Below are 21,399 nucleotides of genomic sequence, written 5' to 3' on the forward strand. Positions count from 1 at the left end.
CAGCGTGGCGTCGAGCTCACACAAGTGATTTGAGCAGCGTGCACTAAGGCCGCTCGTATAAGTTTGCAATTTGTTTAACATGCACGCCCAATATGAGCGTCCACTCAGGCCGTACACTAAGGGAAAATTGGACACGTGAAATATAACGCGTTAGCGTTAATTTTTTTGGACTTGTAGCTCGTAACATTATTAACGTAACGTATTAACGTTGGAGATTTTAGTTTAGGTCTTGGAATAAATATATATTGGAGCAAATTAATAGTTTCATGGTCGAATCACTTAATTCTGAATGTAAGTGTTACTCATTCGAGTTAAACGAAAGAAAAGATAAAAATCAAAATTACAGCCGGGCCTCGTAGGTATGTCGTCGTTGAAAATATACGAGTAAGGCCCACTTGCACCATTCCACTAACCCGGGGTTAAGCAATTAAACCGTTAACTCAGTGTCAAATTGTACTGGCAACCGTGGTTACTGCAGGTTTAACCAGTTAACCCCGGGTTAGTGGGCTGGTGCAAGTGGCGCTAAGTAGGTTCTTAATTTGTGAAGCTCACCTCGCCAGCGCCCTGGAAGACGATGGTGTTCGACGACAGCTTCGTGCCCGTGAGCCTCAAGCTGGCCAGCAGCCCGGCCACCGCCACCGCCGCGGTGCCTTGAATATCGTCGTTGAACGTGCAGTACCTGACGACAAACGTCCATCATTTCATTTTATTGCACACCTAAGTATCACATATAAATGTTACATTCACATGTTACCATTAATAGTATACATGTTTTATACATTGAGAAACCTTGACCATACATCCGAGGTAACATAGCTTAGATACTTGACACAAATCAATGCCTAGATAAAGCACTAATACGTATTTATCTTATCTACGACACTTTAGACACTAAGTAGTATGTAACGCTATGCGTAAGTACTGTAGAGTGTAGAGAAAGTAAGATTTTTACAGTTTGTCTACATAACATCATTTATCCTATAAAAGAGTAAAGTCTATTTTTTTATTCGGTAGACTAAAATGACATTTCATAGTATGAACATGAAATGTCATTTCATACTATTAAATGTCATTTTAGTCTACCGACTTTAGGTAGGTACGTAATTCGCTTTGAGTTAACATAATCATGCTTGCCGTTAAAAGTTTAAATGAAGCTACTTTAACCTAGTCAGAACTAAATTCACTTGCTAACGTAATTCTCAACAACCAAGCATTTACTTTGGCGAAGCCGTCAAACTAGATCGGTCGAATTGCCCAAAGCGGTGAACTACTTCGAACCAGTCAAACAATGCAAACTTCGCCACTCACTTGCCGCGGTACTTCTCGAGCAGCCTGAACGCGTTGGCATTAGCGAAGTCCTCGAACTGTATGAGGCAGTTCTGCCCGAAGCGGCGCACCACCGCGCACATGAACTCTTCGATGAACTCGTCGTAGGCGGCGCCGCGCACGCGCTTGTGCCGCAGCCCGATGTACAGCGGGTCGTCCAGGAGCGACTGCGTGTTGGTGCCCACGTCTGGAAACATTGTCAGATTTTGTTAAACTCTGGTTAATTGGCAGGAAACTGCGCAGGATCGGGAAAACTGGTGCGCTCTCGTTTCGGAGGCCAAGCTCCTCTTTAGGTCGCTGAGCCATATTAGGTAATTAATAGTTAGGTAGCTGGTTTGTTGAACTATTGACAAATCTTACTGAGTTTTGAACTTTAGAGGAATGAAGGCTTTGACTCTTCGTCTATACTTCTACCTACATTTAGTAATTTTTTTGCCTAATTTATTGGCCTGGGACTAAGGCTAGCGGTGGCCTAGGTAGCCTTTCGGCAACTAAGGCGCGTGTATGAGTACAAGTTTACAAAAGGCGCACTTTATACCGCGCGTCTTACTTAATAGGTAAGTACCTCGCGTATCTGGCGATTGAACCCCCTAAGGGCGCCAATGAGGTGCTAGCCAAGAACTGACGACATTCAAATAATCTATCTGCGTCTGGCTATGGTTGAATGAAACCGAAAACATGTTTATTTTGACACGGATAATCGGAATTAGTAATGCCTGGCTGATTAATCACGGCCTTTAAATCTCGAGCCGTAAATTACCCGTGACCAATGTTTTCGTTTTCAAATACAAATAATTAAATATTTGCCTAGAACCATTTACATGTGTTTACATAAGATACAGAAGGCCTTTATCAGCAAGTACCTAATTTTAGATCGTATTTAAGATTTTCACGTGATCGTAAATACTTGCTACTGACAAATAATATTTCGCGTTCTGATTGCACCGGGTAATTGTTGTGAATATTGAAGCAAAGTATAAGGAAAAATAGCTCGTCTGGTAGTCATTTAATTGGCACAAGAACAAAAATTTTGCCCACGCACTTGTTACATATAAAAAAGTAGACTTAAATAAAAATAGAATAATGTTTTTGCACGGTAAACTAGTGTAAGTTGCATACAAAGTGTGGGTTTATTTTGTTAGTTCGCTGACGTTCAGTCACACTCCGTGATTGTTACGCCATTTAGGGTACTAGCTAAATTCCTTAGTTACGCTATGGACATTCCATAGCGTAAGTATGGAACAACTAATTTAGTTAGGACCCTAAATGGCGTACCTAACAATTCCGTGTGGCGACTATACACTAATAAAATAACACCAGGCCCAGGCCGTTGCTACAGTGTACCGTAGGTGTTGCTACAGTGTACTGACCCAGCGTGATGGGCAGGCACTGGTGCGGCTTGATGCCGGCCAGCGCGGTGTAGAGCGACAGCTTGCCGACGGGGATGCCCATGCCGCACGCGCCCAGGTCGCCCAGGCCCAGAATGCGCTCGCCGTCCGTCACCACGATCGCGCGGACGTCCGTCTCGGGCCTAAAACAAAAAATACCAATCTCTTATATACTCTGTTCATTATACGTGGGTTCATCTACAGTTAAAAATGGCGTCACAACAAAGGTCCTACGTAAGTATGTACCTATATATTAGACCAGGGATGTTGCGAACATCCGCATCCGCATCCGCAACCGCGGAACATCCGCATTATTTTCAACATCCGCATCCGCATCCGCATCCGCATAAAATCGATGCGGAGCTTATGCGGATGCGGATGTCGAACAAGTCGGTACAGGAACGTCTTAGCGGCGGCGTAAGTGCTAGGTAATTTCGTCATTACCTCAGATCATAGAAGTAAGGAGATTTATAACGAAGCATAATTTCAACGAGACTCGGTGTCTCCAACTGTGCCCCACCACATCATTGAGGGCGTGGCCAGACAACCAACTCACGCGCTGTGATTGGCCGAACCGCGCGGGGTAAAGGACAAGAGCGGCGACGCTAGAGAGTAGGACAAGTCGATAAATTTACAACAGCTATCGATATTTTGTATTATGATCTAAACATGACTTTATTGTTTTGGCATTAAACTATTTTAAGTAATAATTGCCATTGACTTAATTTATGCACCTTTAAACATTTGACCTTATTTGCGACCTATGATTTTTAAGGTACGATTAAGGTAAGTACCTATAATATTATTCGGTCCATAAAGTTCTGTCACAAAGGTTTCTACTGATAGAATGTAATACAAAGCTTTAAATAAAAAAATTGCAATGATTCGAAAGCTTGTTATATGTTTATCAAAACGTACCTAACATAATTGGTATAAAATTTAGTAACGATTTTATTTACTGTTTGTTTATATTGTTTGGATTGTCGTTAGATGCGAGCAGTCGCCTGGATTGTGAAAAATTAAACTCCACAAAAAGGAGTAAAAATCAGTGTTAAAGTAATAAAATAGTTACAATTGTATTTTTTAATGAACATAATTTATTATAGCATATTTCGTCACCCGAATCCGAATATTAGGTACATAGAGCTATGAAGAACTGAGAAAGAAAATATGTTAAATTATATTGTAAGTTAGGTATGCACCATTAAATAAGCTTTAAAATCATATACGAATAATAATAAACACTCTATACCTATAATTTTTATCGATAACGCTTAAACCTCAATTATGTACGAGCGCCACTCTAGTTCCTTGCGGAAAGAAGGGAACCGGTTAGCGGTCGTACCAAGAAACAATAATGCCGTTGTGGATATCGTTAGCGGCTTAATGCATTGTGCCGTTGCCTAGCACACTACAAATAGTTTTCCATGCTAAGCCGTCAATGTAGAATGCATATTCAAATTGCCACGCGTTTGTTTGGCAAAATGGTCCGACTCAGTAAAATCATATGTCACTGGATTTATTTGTTAAAATGTGTTGTTTTATTGACTAATACGTAAAAAAAAATGTACTCACATGTGGTATGTAACTCCATGATCCCTAAGCACTCCTATTTCTACACGAAACAACGCTACAAACCGGCATTTTACGTAAATTGACGAGCACATTTTTCTACGACAGCTAAATTGCGACTGTCTTACGGCGGAAAGAAAAATGGTCAGCCTGACCATGTTGCGGCGACACGCGCCACGCCTCCGTCAGATATCTAGTACCTTCTATGATCTGAGGTCATTACCTATAACGAAATCGTCTAGATCCAGAAAAGTCGGCGAAGTTACTGTTTATTAAATATAACGCACCTATATTCTTGCTCAAATACTAAACGTTTCGGTTTTTTTAATAAAAAATTACTAAAAATGTAATATTTGACGTTTTCTAAGTACCTAATCTTGACATCCGCATCCGCATCCGCATCCGCGGATGTGAGCCTTTAAATATCCGCATCCGCATCCGCATCCGCGGATGTCAAAAAATCTGCATCCGCAACATCCCTGTATTAGACTAGGTAAAATAATGAAGTAACACCACGAGTAGAAATCAAATCATGCAGAATTTACGTAGGTAACAACTAACCTAGTGCCATCTAACTGCCCTATTAAGAATAAATAGCTCTTTGTAATGAGATTGTTAAAGACGTATTTTCTTTCAAATAGAATTACTTAATCGGCCTGAAAAATCCTAAGTAACAATAGGCAATATAAAACAATGTTATTCAGGAAAAATGTTGAAGTAATAAGTAAATACAATTTACAGTACATATGGAACTGTAAAACGTTGTACGATACAAGTGCGAATAGGTAATTCGCAATTCGTGTCTCGATATAAAACACGCCCTTCGGTCGTGTAGTCGTGTTTTTATTTCCTACTTTGCGCACGTGTATCGTAAATAACTATTCCTTCTGACCACGCTGATAGATTTTTCCTTGGTTCTAAGAGATTCTTGATAGCAACTGTTTAAAACCACCACCACACCAGTTCTTGAGCATGTCGTAGGTACCTAAACAATAAACATGTCCGTATGGATAGCGTTGAAGAGACCACACGGACGGCGGTAAATGATTCCGTAGTACTTCTGGCAGGCCAAGCCCACCGTGAGGTATACAGTACGGGAATCAAAACAACAGGTAACACTCACCAATTCTTAAGGATGTCGTAGACATGTCCCTTGTCGTGGATAGTGATGAAGAGGCCGCGCGGGCGGCGGTAGATGAGCCCGTACTTCTGGCAGGCCAGCCCTACGGTCGGCGTGTACACGATAGGCATCATCTCCGCCACGTTCTCGCCGATGAAACGGTAGAACAGGTGCTCGTTGCGGTCCTGCAGAAAACCCATAGGTACTCGGTAAGCTTCAATCTAGTATTATCACTACTATTAATAGGTAGGTATATACCAATAATTTTTCTGATAGGTACTGTCTGTCGCTATGCTCAATTTTAAGTCACACTTGATATTTCGACTAACTTCCTGACTAGTAAAGATACATTACGACTATGTCCGCACAGACAGGCGGCTTGCTCTAGCTTGCGGCGTCTAGAAGAAACAGTATTTTTCATTGTCATGTTGCTCCGGAGGTTGAAATAAAATGACTACTCACCAAGAGTCCCATCAGGTAGATGTACTTGTTCAAGGGCTCTTCATAACGGTCGATAGATAGCTTGCAGAGCTGCACCTGTTCCTCCTGACTCTTTACACGTGCTGGCAACAGCCCGTGGATGCCCAGCATCTGGCGCTCCTCGATCGAGAACGCCAAGCCCTGTCGAACAAAACATTTTATATTTACAATGTGAAAGATGCACTTAATGTAAAATAGAAGACGATCAAGACTGGAAAAACTACTTTGAATTCCTATCTAGTATTTTAATTACTATCAAAGTGCATAATAAGAGACAACATCGTATGGGCATGTTTTACGAGTAAAGTAGGTATTAATAAGTGACATTGATGTAACTCAAGAGGATTATTAAAAATTCAAACTTAACAAGAATGAAGTCGGCGACGAGGTTTTCAAATGTTGATTCGCAAGAAGATTTAAATGGAATAGGAATGAAATTTCTGGTTGCAGAATGGAAGTTAACAAGATAGGTTATTGAATATTCTACAATGGACACGTTACGTCCGGGTTTCTGAAAGCTAAAATAAGTACTCTAGCTATCTATTTACCTCCAATAAGCATTAATAGCTTAGCTTTATGGCTATATCCATTCAACTACATACTACAGAATCAGAGGTGGGTTACAAAATCTGATCAATATAATTATGTAACTTTATGTTTAACAATTTTACCATGTTTAGTCGTTTTGTTTGGGTACTTACTTATACCTTGATTTGTAAACTGAATAAATAACTAATGTTTTACGGTTTTGGCATTCTATATGATCAAATCGACATTGGTGGGTTCTGTAATTATAATTACTTTCAGTTATGTACGTATTTATCTATCAACCGCCTTTGTTGAAGACTTTGTTCCACGAAAAACAATGCCACTGAAGTTCAGAAACAAAAGAGAAAGCGGTCGATTGTTAGCAAACAACATACCTTGGTTAAGCCTTGGTATCGAATGTAGATAAAAGTCAGAAATTCCTCGTCGAATCATAAATTTTTCTCAGATCATTTAATTTCAATGCCATTTCTCGACGTCATCTTTCAACGCGTTACCAGTTACTATAGTGAGTCATGCATTTCCTTGTCACAATCCGTCAATTATTCGCAAGGCTGCACATTTAGAGGTCTAATCGTTCGTTTTATTGTTTAAAATCGAGCAATTTATAATGTACTTAGACAAAAGTATCGCAAAAATACCATTGAATATCACATCTCGATAATGTACTATAGGTAGATAGGTATGTTTCTTAAGATGATTTTCTAAATTAAGTATAGGAAACGTAATACATATGTATGATTGTCTATGCAAAGACCTAGGAATTAAGTCACAGAAGGCGAGAATATTAGAATTGTATGTGAAGTAAGCGGCCACTTCCTTATTACAACTGCAGATCTATATACATTCTCACTACTGCAAGCAGTTTGAGTCAGTTTTTCATGGGCAAGAAGTACTTAGCCGAACTAAAAATGCATTAGGTATATATATAGGTAGGTAGTAGTAAATCTGCTTCATTTCATAATACCTACCTGAAAATACATATGAAAAACTTATTGCCTAAATATATTCTGCACCTGTAAACTAGGTATTGGCTAAATATGTTACTGAGATACCAAGGTACGTTAAATTAAATAAATTATCTACGACAATAGTCGAGGCATTATAGTTTATAGTGTTACTACTTACCCAGGTATTGTGCGCTAACACTGAAATAATGTGCAACGAAGAAACCTTTGAACGGTAACCGACCCGCGTACCTCATCAATATGTACTTCTAGTATCATCCATATTCCATTTGTTTGTGTAAACTGTTAATTTATTTTGAGGCTTATTTTATGCTTCATTCCTTTGTGTTTCTTTATTTTTGTCTGTTACCTTCCGTAATTATTTCTCACTTGATGGTCTCATCAGAAGATCAGCGCTGGAAGTCGCCAGCCACATGCTGAGATGGGCAATTTCGGGACACTTTATTTTCACTTTGTTCTTTTTATGTAATTATGTCTATTGTCTGTGTCTGTGTTTACGAATAAAAAGCTATTCCATTCTATTCTATTTGTAATTAATTTATGAACAAGCCCATGTTATCACTTCCATTACGTACCTACCATAATAGTGACATGAAACTCTACCTCCCTGTTGTTAACTTTTGTTTTGAAAATATTTTTCCCAAGTTACGCATAGATACGTTGGATAACATTTCTCCGTTTCTAACAAATACCTAACTGATGATCAGTTATCTTGTCTCTATAGCGAAAAAATCGTGACCTGGCCGTTAAACACTGTATTAGCTTAGCTCTCATGTGTCACGTACGAACTTACGAAGGTCATCTCTGCAAAACGTATATGTCTTCAATCACGCGACAAAGTCATAAAGTTGAGACAAAATTGACAATGACAAGTGGGTGAAGAAAAATGAGTGTACGGTACGGCTTTTATAAGTGACCCCGGAAACGAGTTCGCACCGTTTGATAACAGTCAGCTGTGCGGTGAAGGTGACCGCTACCGACCTTCAACACTCTTGCTTCAACCCGCATACTTAACGATTCCGCCTGCGCAGTACTTAAACCACGGATATAGAGTCCGTTATTGTTATAACGGAGTTTAGAAGTTAAATTTGTTTGGGTAAAGTGTGAATAAAATCACGTCAATTTCCACTATCGCCTGTTCGCGTGTCACGAGTGTCACGGCGGGACTTTGACCGGTCATCATAAAAATGTACCTATGTCTGTTGTAGGCGGCAATGAAATTGATAGGTCGGTTAATACAGTCAGCAGCGGAAGTTGCTAAGTGGGCGAGGTGTTCAAAATTACCATGACACGCTCTTATTCTCTTAACAATAAAGTCGCGTCAAGATCATTTTGAACACCTCGCCCCCTTTGCAACTTCTGCTGCTGACTGTACCTACTAATACATTTTAATTGATGATATTACTTAACATGTACAAATCCAGCTGCAGATAGGTACTCAAGAGCTATGTTAGATCTTATTTCAATACGAAATCAGTCCAAAAAGCAAGAATCCGGCCATTCTAAACATCGTATTACCAACAAATCGTACCGAAATGTCAAGGATATAAAGTTAGAAATTAAACTAGAAATTTGCTGAAGGGTAAAAAACCGTTTCATACCTAAATAAATTTTAAATATTTCATTTCAATTTAGATACCTCGAAGCGAAAATCGCTATGATCCAGTAATGACGCAATTTCTCTTCGATCAAAGGGTACAGGACTTAACTGGGTCTTGGTAATTTATTCGCATTCTTAAACAGGCAGAGTTCCCAATGTTACTTTTTTTTCTCAAGTTTCGGCTTATATCGTTACACCGAAGCCGATCGATCGATCTGTAGGGCTAAGATGGCCGGCTCTTTATCATTTGTCACCATGGCTGTCACGTTCTAACAAATATGTAAGTGCGAAAGTGACGCATGGCATGACAGGTGATAAAAATACGACCATGATACCGCTGCTGAAGCATTCCAATTCTAGAGCCCCAATACACACAACGCTACAATAACGACGCTAACGCTATCGCGATAGAGTATGAAATGAAAATTATACATAAACACAAAGTCACCGGAGGCGCGGCTGTGACGTCACGACCAAATGCGAAGAGGTCGTTATACTTCATGTACTGTGGACTTAATTAGCATGAAATACCTTATGTCGACTGAGAAAGGGCTAAACTCGAATGTCAGCCTTAATCGCGCTAGGTTACCTCTCACTCGGCACCTACGTGTACACGCGTCATGGAAAATTGAATCAATCTAAACTCAGAATAAATTGGATGTGAGCTTAAATGGCAATGTAATTAATACAAATTAATTTGTTTAGACGCGTCAGTCCCACGCCCACCTGGTGGTGTAATAACTGGAAATTATCGAAATAGGTATGTCGAAATCATGACAAGTACGAATCAACGTACCAACGTACCTACCTAAACCAGTAAGTAATTGAATGTTGAAGTGGGATAATTAGATATTGAAATGTTTGTGTTTACCCGAGTGACGTTTATGGATTGACATAGAATTTCTCTAGACGTCACTATTGACGTCGAGACATTCTATAATGTATTCGCATACTGTGTACAAATCTAAACGGTGTAGGTAGGTGGAACGGGAAAACGTAGGGTTTTCCCAATATGAAAAAGTGATTCGTTACGGCTGCTGGCGTCTGTCTGTTCAAAGTAATCTCAAGGCTACAGTGCACAAAGTGGTTCTGTGACTATGGTTTAACAAAAAAATCCCTCTAATTTACAACATACATTACCTATAACAATGTAGTACGACACTTTATTAAATGAATTCATTCATAATCTGTCCATGCAATTTTACAAGTCACTGTACTTATACGCCGTGTTGTGCTCAATCCCTTTACAGCTTTCACGAGTAGCGACAAGCAAGGTGTGTGAACGACGAGAGGCGTCTGCAATGGGCACGAACCCTGGAGTCGACAGCTGCCAGGCACTCCGGCAGCGCGCACAGCTCGCGCCGCGGCGTCAACTGCCACCACTCGCGCTCCATCTGCACCTGCTCCACCACCGACAGCCCCTGGGACGCCGGACTCGTGATGGTGTGGTCGACAACTTCACAACTTCGCACTACACAGTAAGTCCAAACACTCTTTGCATATGGCACGCGGCGTTACCGCGCAGAAACTCGGTCCGCGTTTTCTCTAATCCGTTTTATTGACACAACAAACAATACTTCGCTAACACAATTCCGGCACTCGTAATTTGTTAACGACAAGCTCTTGTACCTTGATTCTCAAATCCCTCATAAAACGAAGCTTAACGATCATTTGTGAAAATAAAACGTTGATTAACATTCGAGCCCGTTAAATTAACACTGAATTATATTGTTTACCCGTTTATTTTCTTCCGTATTTGTAGCAAATTAGAGACGTGTGTCTAGTGGAGTGCGACTGAAGGAATATGTAGAACTACAAGCTTTAGTCCCGGCCAATATTATTAGGAATTTATTAGAAATGCAGCCAACACCGCGATCGATAAGTAGGTTAGGTACTTAGTTATGCCACGGTTATGATATGAACTTATGAAATATTATATAGGTAATATTGGTATTTGTCTACTGAAGGTGTTAAAATTAGGACTGGTTGACATAAGGTAGGTAATAATTACGTACTTATTCATTACAAAATCTACTTTACCCGTTTACATAAAACGGAAAGACAAAAAATTTGCTACTATTTTATTACTGTATATACCAAAATACGATATGCATTTACATATTATTAAGATTGACAAGGCGCTGTCCAATCTGTCGATAGTTATAAATTATAAACAAGTTTAAGAGACATTTACTTAAGTGCCCCATAATGGATCTGATTACTTTTAGATACAATATAAAATAATAAATACATCAAACCACTTCTGATGAATTAATTATGTAAGTTAAAGAGGTTTGTGGAGAAATGGCGAGAAACACGGCGACTTACGGAAGTTAAAGTGGAAGTTTAACTCTCATTAATTACGAGTAAATTACCCACCCTCCGAGCTCTACGACCATTACGACCAAGCAAGGATTTGTTTTAGATTAAACAAAAGACTTGCGTAGTCCCGACTGATAATCGGTTTGTGCTATTCAATCCGTTTTGTAATAAAAATGTACAGTACAAATTTGCAACTTTACCGCACTAGTGCGATAATTAGCACTTGACGCGCCTATGTCGAAAATTTGGGCCATATATTATGTACTATAAGACGCGAATAGGTAATTCGCAACTCCAAGCATCGCATGCGCCGCCAAGTGAATGGGACAAGGGCAAGAGAATGATGATGATGAGGTAATTCGCAACTCGTGTCGATTAAACAGTTAAACACTCCCTTCGGTAGTATTTTAATTTATCGCCACTCTTTACGAATTTCCTACTTTTCGCACTTTTGTCGTAATGTACTAATATTAAATAAATTTAATGCAATACAGTCATTCACCAAAGTTAGAGCAGTACTTCTCTACCATCCATTACTGTGAATTGTAATAATTTACGTATGAGTTAAATTACTTAGCTCGAAAAAGTTCAATAATTAAAGCCAACATTGACCTATCAAGAAACAAAAAAGCATCAGTGATAGGTAATTGGTTTTTTAGTTTAACCATGTTTAACTAAAGGTCAAGATCACAAACTTTTTGCAGTGTTTCAGCAAGAGTGAACACAAAAAGTAGGCACATCATGAGTAGTTAAAGGATAAAGCGCCTGAAAATACGCTCGCAATAAACCCATAGTGTTCATTAGGGAAATATTACGGCGGCTATGATGTAAAGCGTATGAATGAGCAATATGTATTGTTCGATAGAGCCATACGCAGCGACAACATAATGGTTTTGTTAAGGTCGACATTTAATTATAAGCACTAGCTCTATTTAAAAGAGCTATATTTTTTACTCCTTTTTAAAATAAACGACTTCCACAACCCTAAAGAAACATACCTTTACCTAAGTTCAATAGTAATAGAAAATGATCAGTTTGATTCATGTATCCTCAGGTGACAACCAAAACTCACTTATTACTACTTATTACAACTTTAGAGTCATAGTACTCATAGTAAACTGTACAAGTAAGAAGACAATGTTTTATTTAATTGTTTTGCAATTAGTGACTTTTAGTTGTCACCTGACGATATTCGATGAAAAGTGTTTCCTTTTTCATCGCTCTGCATTCTAGTAGTTACCTATACAAATAATTCAGCTACCCTATAAAATATAATGTATCACCTATTGTACAAATTATTGAAGTGAGTATTATAGCCTAAACTGTACGGATGACGTATGAAGTAAAAGTAATTCGAGCTAGAGCTCGGAGTGGGCCCGGCGTAGCAACTATTAACATCCATTCGTCGGTTGCATTCCTCCACTTGTTTCATTGATTGTAAACCACTTAGATTGTGCAAGTGTTGACTTTGATTATAAACGAGTACTGCATTATCAATATTTTTTAAATGGCAATAGAAGGACGAGGAGTCAATCGTTAATTAAAAGCTGCTGAATTTAAAGTGAAATATTTGAGAGTAAACGCAGAACGTGGACGAAAATCGTTTGTTCCGAAAACGAAATGATTTGAAATGTTTATGTTGTAGGTATTTATATTCTTGGACCTACAAAGATTATTGAATAGTTATATATGTAAAATCAACAAGTCAGGTTTTTAATAATTTCATTTAAAATTTTGTTTCTTGTGTTGTATTGTATTAGGTAATTTATTTTTATCTAATTTATTTTGGAGTGTTTTAATTTTAAATCGTTGCAGTACTAAATATATACCTACACCAGCATATGATTTTGAGATAATACATTCAATGCTTGCAATATGTGACTTTCAACACAAAGCAAGGATAGCCTGGCTTAGGCCGCACAAATGCTTTACGACCTAGGCCAGACTCTCGACGGATATAAGTGTTCTAGGTCTGGTCGCAACGCCTAGGCTATACACATGTCCACATATTAAGATCAAGGTACAAGGCACCACGCATTGACATTTGCACACAATTATGTTTTTATACAGGTGTTTAACGCGTAAGCGCGTAACCACATCCTGCTCGCGCGCGAGAAAAACTATCGAGAAAAGGAGTTGTAGGTATTTAGGTACGCACTCTTTTATTAGACGCTAAACAGCAAGAGTTTTGGACAGCCTGGTAATTAACGAGTTTTATGAAATCCGCCTCCCGAATGTTACGAGGCAAGTTACGAGGTCCCCTTGACAGGGGACCTGAAGGTTCACAATTAATCTTTTTACGGCCATATCAAGCCTTCACTTGACTAAACCCTATTAAGTCCAGAACTAAACACATCGCATATACCTATATGTTATTTTGAGATCTTAGTGCAAATACTAAGCTATAAAACTAACAAACTCCCGTTCTCTTTAGTTTGTGGTGTAACCTCAGTCGCGGCGGAGCGGAGGGCTCAATTGAACTAATATTGTGTCGGGGTTTAGCGCCGCCGACGCGTTATCTGTCGTTATGGCGACGTTAATCCCGCCCGCAAACAGCCGGAATGCCGATCATTAGTTTTCCTCGGTTTAACAGGTACGCTTTCATTCAAATGGATCGCAAACGAACACGAACATTTCCAATCAAATTGTCTCGGATTTAATAATTACTCAAAGTTTGAGTCTCAAATCGCTGTGTTATTTCTGAAGATATCGAAAAGTAGGTAATTATGTAAAGAAAAAACTGAAATAGGTATTCGTACTACATCACACACACACACATTCATTGCGGGATGTTATTGGAGTGATAAAAATGGCAAACACGAACTTAATCCCTATTAATATGGCAATAAGACAATAAAAGTTGTTGTCTAAATATGTTATTGCAGTTGTTGCTTATAATTCGTTTTTTTTTAGCGTTAGAAATAAGGTAAACAAACTTGAAGTGTCTTTTTACTGAAACTGTTTGAAAAACGCTTTTTAAAAATTACTTAGTTTATACCTATTACTTATGAAAGCAAAAGAATGTAAATAAACGTATATGAATTATAATTGTTACATATTTGCTGTGACTTATTTTTAAAAAGTATTTTTTAATAAAAAGACACGTCAAGATCACTTACCTTCTTTCTAATGCTAAAAAAACGGACTTTAGGAAACGTAAATATGAATAAGATATATACTGTACATATCATAATACTAAGCTTTCTGAAAATTTGGGTTCACACTATATCGCAAACAATTAAGTAAACACCTAAACAATGTACAATATCGTACAAATACGTCAGAGAAACTCCCGATCCCGTCCCGACATTGAACGCAATTTCGAGCTCGCAGGAATTCACTCACAGACATATTTGGGACGAATTCGATGATAAAACATTCAAATAGAACAGAAAGGGATCTCTAATACGACATATATTTAGTAAAGACGTACTGACATGTCAGCCTTTCGCACATTTTTGTTTATGCGCCGTTTCCTATGGCGCACAACTAAGTCCACAAAGCAAAGGGTGTTTGATTGAAATTTTGCGTTTTTTATTTCAGCTTCTAGCAATAGGCAAATAAAACGCGTCCCTTGTCTAAGTTATTCGAAAAATGAAACGATAATCAATGATTTCATGAACCCAATAACAATCAGTATGTAGTCTCACTTAATAGTTACTTCATTAATATTAAGTTATCGAGGTACAAACACTAGGTAATCGATAAAATATTAGCAAAGTGACTTACATTATATTATTATGTCCTGCTTATAATCGTTATGTTGTCAACCATTATAAACATTATATTAGCCGTGTCCCACGCCCGCGGGCTGAACCGATATGCCAACACATGCTCGTCCCTGAACTACATGCATGTCACGTGCTCCATTACTCACTGCTTTAACCCGATCATTAGTATTACCTGTCTTTCATTGACCCACAGACATAATCTATCGATCAGGGTCGATTTATGCAGATAACTTAAAGAACAGGACGAAATTAACGAACGAAAAGTATTCAAGACAACCCACCTTGCAGCCATCAAGCCTCTATAGGTTATTTAAGAAAATCTCTAAAAACAGTTTATAAATAGCATTTATCTGCAGATCAAAATACGAAATGTAGAAAGAATAGGATAACCTGGGAAGAGTGGGAAGATCAAAGGTTCTACGAGTGCCAATTAGGCAACAGCTTTGCAAAAAGCTCAAGCTTGTAAAAGCAAAACTTTGGTACCTATATTTGATTAGTGAGTTTGGCGAGTAGACTTTCGAGAAAAAACTGTGAAACAATTACGCAATCATTTATACTCGCAACGACAATTTACTTGAATCTTATGGGTACCAGTTATGGCATATTTGATGGACCTTACTAGGTACTTACACTACTTACCAACGAATACTTAAGATAGGTCCTAATGGTTGCAAAAATACTTGGAATTGGAATTAATTACATATTTAGAGATTTTATGTACTCATACCTTTCCTACGTCATGCTATTTTACTCGCATAATCAATAATTTCTACTTCGTAGGCATTAAGTTTGCTTGTACCTTGTACCTACTTACTTCAAATTAATTTAATTTAGCTAATGGCAATAACGTATGATATGAGTCGATACAGTAGCGGATAGTATTAGTCTGGTTTGGTAGAATTTTCAAACTTCTAAAAATAATATGCGTATTATGCGTGCGCCTCGTCACGGTGATACGCATGAGGCAGGTGGTTTTCCTTCAGATTTTCAGCAACCAACATTGACTGTTCAATTTTGAAAAACGTAATGACATGGTATTTTCGCCGTCGATATGTCTACTAATAGCTACTTATTCATTTTATTGAGGAGTTATATATGTTGACCACCTTTTGAACGGCTGAAAATGACGGGCATAGATACCTACCGATTCACAAGTAACAAACGATATTGATTGCTTGCCAACAACGAGCAACTTGCGTGATATCAGGAAATCCGATATTGAAATTATATTATCGTTTAAGTTTGCCAATATGAGTCACGAAGACTTTTGCAAATTAAAGGGGTAGGTAGCAACTAGCCCGTATTGAAAATTAAATAGTTAGTGTACTTACCTATAAACACTAACCTTTAGCTTTAAGTTTAATTTATTTGTTTTGTTTTCTTTTGTTATTAACAACTATACTATGAATGAAGTCTGTTCTTCGAAATAAAGATGTTTATTTTTTTTTATTCTTATTTGCAGGTGTCTGTCATAGCGAAAACAAGACTTCTTCTTCTTCTTTAGACTACCTACACTGCCTATAAGTTTTTATTTTTATTTTTAATTATGGTAGACCATAAAACCTTACTATGATATAATTTTATGCTGATGTTTCTACAACGCCACGCCATGACGCCCATGACATAATAATATCAATGTGAGTCATTTGATTGTAAACAGGCATTATTGACTTTTTTTAGTTTAGGTAAGCAAGAGTCTGACTTGACCGAGCATTTTGTGTCAGAAATGTTTATTAAGCATCAAACTGCAAGACCGAGTGAGGAATGTCGAGATCCGACGACGCACCACGGTGCAAGATGTCGGATACATCATTACCAAACTTAAATGGAGCTGGGCGGAACATGTTGCCAGGCAGAGTGATGGCAGGTGGGCCAGAATGTTAACGGAGTGGTGGCCGCTTACAGACGAAAGGAGTGCCTGGCGTCCGTTGGGTCGTTGGGTAGACGATATTCGGAAGATTGCGGGTCAGTTTTGGATGAGATTGGCTCAGGACCGGGATAAGTGGCGTACTCGAAGAGAGGCCTATGCTCAGCAGTGGGTGATAAAAGGCTGATATGATTTATGAGATAGGTTAGAGATACCTACTCGTAAATATGTACAAAAATTTATTTAGAAGGCATTAGAGCCTTACAAAATAGTGCGTCTCGCTCGCATCAATATACCTCTACATAGAGATAGCACTGAAAATGGGTCACTTTATGTGGAAATTCCCATATAAGTCCCTATAATGTAAGTAAGACATGTCATGTCAACATGCAAATTACAATATCGTGCCAGGAGGTATCCACAAACTATATTTAAGGAAAAATAACTCATAACGCTAAGACGCTATTATTTCAAAGCCAATTGCTTAAATGTTAAATGTGTGACCTGAATGATATTTCTCTCTGTAGCGGCATAACTGAATACATGAATACTGAATCTAGATATTTAGCTGAGCTCTAGGAGAGTATGTAATAGCTCGGCTCGGGTTAAGACCTTAACTTAATATGCACGACTCGGTTTTATGAGCTTACGACTGTTATGAATGGTGAGTCAAATTTATTTCGAAAGTTTTATTGAAATAAAGCTATGAAAGTTGATGCAATGAATGGATTTCATCCATAATGCGTCCATGCACTTTTGTATCTCACTGTACCACATCAAGTCTGAAGTTATTAAAGTCTTATAAAGAAAAATATCTGGAAGACCGAGCTTTGCTCGGTAAACATATAAAAACTCATAAATAAGCGTTTTCCCAGAGATAAGACCTAGCTAGATCAATTTTTTGCCCCCGAAAATCCCCATGTAATAAATTTCATCGAAATCGTTAGAGCCGTTTCTGAGATCGCCGAAATATATAATATATAAATAAATAAAGAAATAAACAAACAAGAATTGCCCGTTTAAAGGTACTTATAAGATTATTTATAAGTAGGTATGATTGCACAATCTAATCGATAAATATGATATTATAGGAACCTAAGAAATATCTCGAACGAGTTTGTATTCGTGTAAATTTTCACTACTTAATATTTAAAAGCTAATAAAATGTGCAATTAAGTAGGTAAATTTTACGTACCTTTGTTCATGAAAATATTACTCTCACGATTCTCACATGATATGGCGACCATTGGAAGTTCTTCATGTCATAAAATAAAGTTACAAAATGGAGAGATTCATTTAGTACCTATACCTACATATTTTTATCAAATGTTTCCAACCCGTTTTACAAATACAAAATATAAATACAAATACAAAATTACTTTTAAGTATGTACTTGGACTACATTACTTTCAGCATAAATAATCGACTCTCCGCTGTCGTTATATGTACTTAATCGTCTGTAATGTTATCAGTAAGTCAGACAATTCCTCGAATTAACAAATACATTGAAATCAAATTAGAATTACAACAATGCGAAAGACGAACCTAGCAAGCCGAGTCTCCCGATCTCAGACGATTTGAATGCCATTGAAAATGTTGACGAAAACACGTGTACTGACTGTACTGAGGGGTCTGCTCGCCACACAGACCCCCTCGCGAAGGGCGGCTACAAGGGGCCGTAGTACAAAGACTGGTCGGTAAGTACTAAAGGTTTTTGTACCTATAGGTAGGTATTGTAGTCTTTGGCTATTGACATGCATGCCGATTAGATATTTACTACTCACGACTGGTGCGGTAATCTAAAGTCTATTTTTTTATTTGGTAGACTAAAATGACATTTCATAGTATGAAATGACATTTTATGTTCATACTATGAACTGTCATTTCAGTTTACCGAATAAAAAAATAGACTTTACCTACTTGAATACTGAATAATTTCGAATTTGTATTATTACTACATTTATTTTGTTATTAGGTCGAATACATTAAATTTTTCCAGATGCTGATGGGAATATCTAAAATGGGTAGCATTATTCATAATAAATATCAGTTTACGTATTGGAATATTTATTCCGAATGCAGACAAGGATTACAGTTACTTGTACGATAATATAACTAACAGTTAACTGGTCAATTTTATATGGTAATGTAATGATATTCCAGATATATAATTCACTTAATTGTTACAAAAGAAATATGAAATATTATTCTATCACATGTGGTTTAATTATCACTTTTTAAATATTTTTACCAATACCTTTAGAAGCACATATCTCAACGAATAACGAAGTAATATAGGCATTTTACGTATATATTCATCGTTAATCGTTTTAACAAGAACCAGGATGCAGGAAATAAATATTTATATTTAAAGGTAACTAGCGAGTCATAATATGTTAAATAATATTAGTCATAGTCATTGAAATTTAATAGGGTGTTCATTAAAATAAACTATTTTAAATGACTTATGTATTTCCAATGGTACCCGAAAAGAAAAGTAAAGACTTACTGCCGTATTCGAACTTTAAGATATTCACAAGAGACGACACGTACTAGATCCATTATAGATACGTAATAGTTTAGATTTCAACTAGTTCTCGTTTGCAGCGCAATTCCGGCAACCAATGTCACTTTTACGCTAGATCGTGTTAGATATCTATTAGATGTGAATTAGATCTCTAAGTAATATCTTGTGGAAATCGTTCAAGAGTATCTCCAGAATCGCGGAAATGTCAAATATGACAGGTTAGATTTTAAAAACATATCGTTATCGTATCTTGGCGATGTCTAAAAGATATCTAATAGATGTATATTACAAAATCCGAATCGGGCCCTTAGTTGTAGTTAATGTTGAGCCCTACATTTAATTCAATTGTTTTCATTAAAATGTAAACAGTCTAAACTCGGTTCAAAGTTGTCAGAAAGTTTAAACCACGTGAACTTTGACACCTAGCGTAAACAAACATCGCGATTAGCATGACAATCGAGCAGCTGTTCCAAGTTCCGACGCCGGATCCGGGCCGCGGTGGATCACTGCGGCCACTTCCGCACACAACCATGACCTAACCAAATTACTAGCGGTCACCGATCTATCCACGGGTCGCTGTAAAGGTACTACCACTAGTTACCTTGTTCAGGCCGGGGTGTTTGAGCCGGTCGAGTCCCGACAGTCGGCTGGAAGACTGTCCGTCCCCGCAGCCCCACAACCCGAGTCTGTCGCGGTCCATAGCGTCGAACGTGCACTTGGCTCTGGCGTCGGCCAGCGACTGCCGTTCGCCGCCGAACGCGCCGGTTTTGTCTCTCACCGCGGGGGGACCCATGGCGCACTCGCTCCTGGGAAAGCGAGAAAATTTTCAGCGATAAGTTTTCCCTGATAGCGGTGCGGTTGCGGCCGCCCGATAAGAGATGGCGCTGTGATATATTCCACTTATTAACACAAGAATGACTGAATACAACGGCGCCTATCTATATAATAGGAAGGGCAAACTGAAAGTTTTTAGAATCAGAGAAAACTCTTTATTTTAACCTTTTGGACGCCATTTACTGATATATCCGCACCGTAGGTTCAACGCCAAAGACCGATTAATCGGTCACAGACCACAGAGCAACATCGACCTACGTGCATATAGGTACATAAAGTTCAACTTCAGTTTTGACACTTCAATGATGTGGCGTCTGAGTGACAGATTTTGTGTTTGACACGGCGTGGAAAAGGTTAATGCACTAACTCTTTCTGAGTTTGTGTACAAATTTTGATTAGGTATTTTGTAGATAGCGATTTTAAAATTCATGAGTTACAAAAGCGATTAAATTACCCGCGATTAAGTATAACCCTTTACAGCATTCAATGCCATATATGGCGGATATGATATTCAACTCTATTGACATTTGACAGCTATTAAAGTTCGAATTTAAACAAATATTTTTATTACATTGCAGTAAGTTAAGTGTATATAGTCGTAGAAAAACTAGACTTTATTAAAAAAATATAAATGTAGCTCTATTGTAGGCTCAACTCTCTAAGAAAATCGTATAAAAGTGAGATATGTCTTGGCAGCAATCCTGAAATATGTACAAATAAAATCCGAATAGCATATACCTCAAAAAAAATCTCGCAGTGTATGTATATTTAGCATACATTTATAATGCGGTACATTTCCTACCACATCTTTTTGCAAGTCATGTCATGGAACTCGTGCTCGTGCGGTGCGGTCTGGCCATTCGATAACAGATGGCAGGCCGTGCGAGTGCGATTGCACAATTTATGTAATTAACTAATTAACTTCATTAATTGAATATCTAGAGAAAAATTACATCGATTGTTTTTATATGTTTGAGAAACATCAATCAGTTATTATATTTTTAAATAGTGTCATTGCTTATGGATATTTGGAAAAGAGTGATTGTAAAATTCTACTTGATTAAATAAAATTATATTCTATTCTTTAGAAAACGTAAGGTAAATTTCTCGAGTCTCAA

The 21,399-nt window shown here is 37.9% G+C and overlaps 1 protein-coding gene across 2 annotated transcripts in view; it reads right to left on the minus strand.

Annotated features, from left to right (window-relative positions):
• LOC134661998 (NADP-dependent malic enzyme) overlaps positions 1-21,399 on the minus strand; it is a 52,891-nt gene that overhangs the window by 5,154 nt on the left and 26,338 nt on the right. For both annotated transcript variants that reach the window (XM_063518236.1, XM_063518235.1), the window contains exons 2-7: positions 20,049-20,253; positions 5,869-6,027; positions 5,410-5,591; positions 2,697-2,857; positions 1,309-1,513; positions 553-679 (exon numbers count right to left, since the gene is read on the minus strand). In XM_063518236.1, coding sequence (XP_063374306.1) covers positions 553-679; positions 1,309-1,513; positions 2,697-2,857; positions 5,410-5,591; positions 5,869-6,027; positions 20,049-20,253 — 1,039 coding nt within the window. The remainder of the gene's footprint in view (positions 1-552; positions 680-1,308; positions 1,514-2,696; positions 2,858-5,409; positions 5,592-5,868; positions 6,028-20,048; positions 20,254-21,399) is intronic.

Source organism: Cydia amplana, chromosome 2, assembly GCF_948474715.1.
Source record: "Cydia amplana chromosome 2, ilCydAmpl1.1, whole genome shotgun sequence".
Lineage (NCBI taxonomy): Eukaryota > Metazoa > Arthropoda > Insecta > Lepidoptera > Tortricidae > Cydia > Cydia amplana.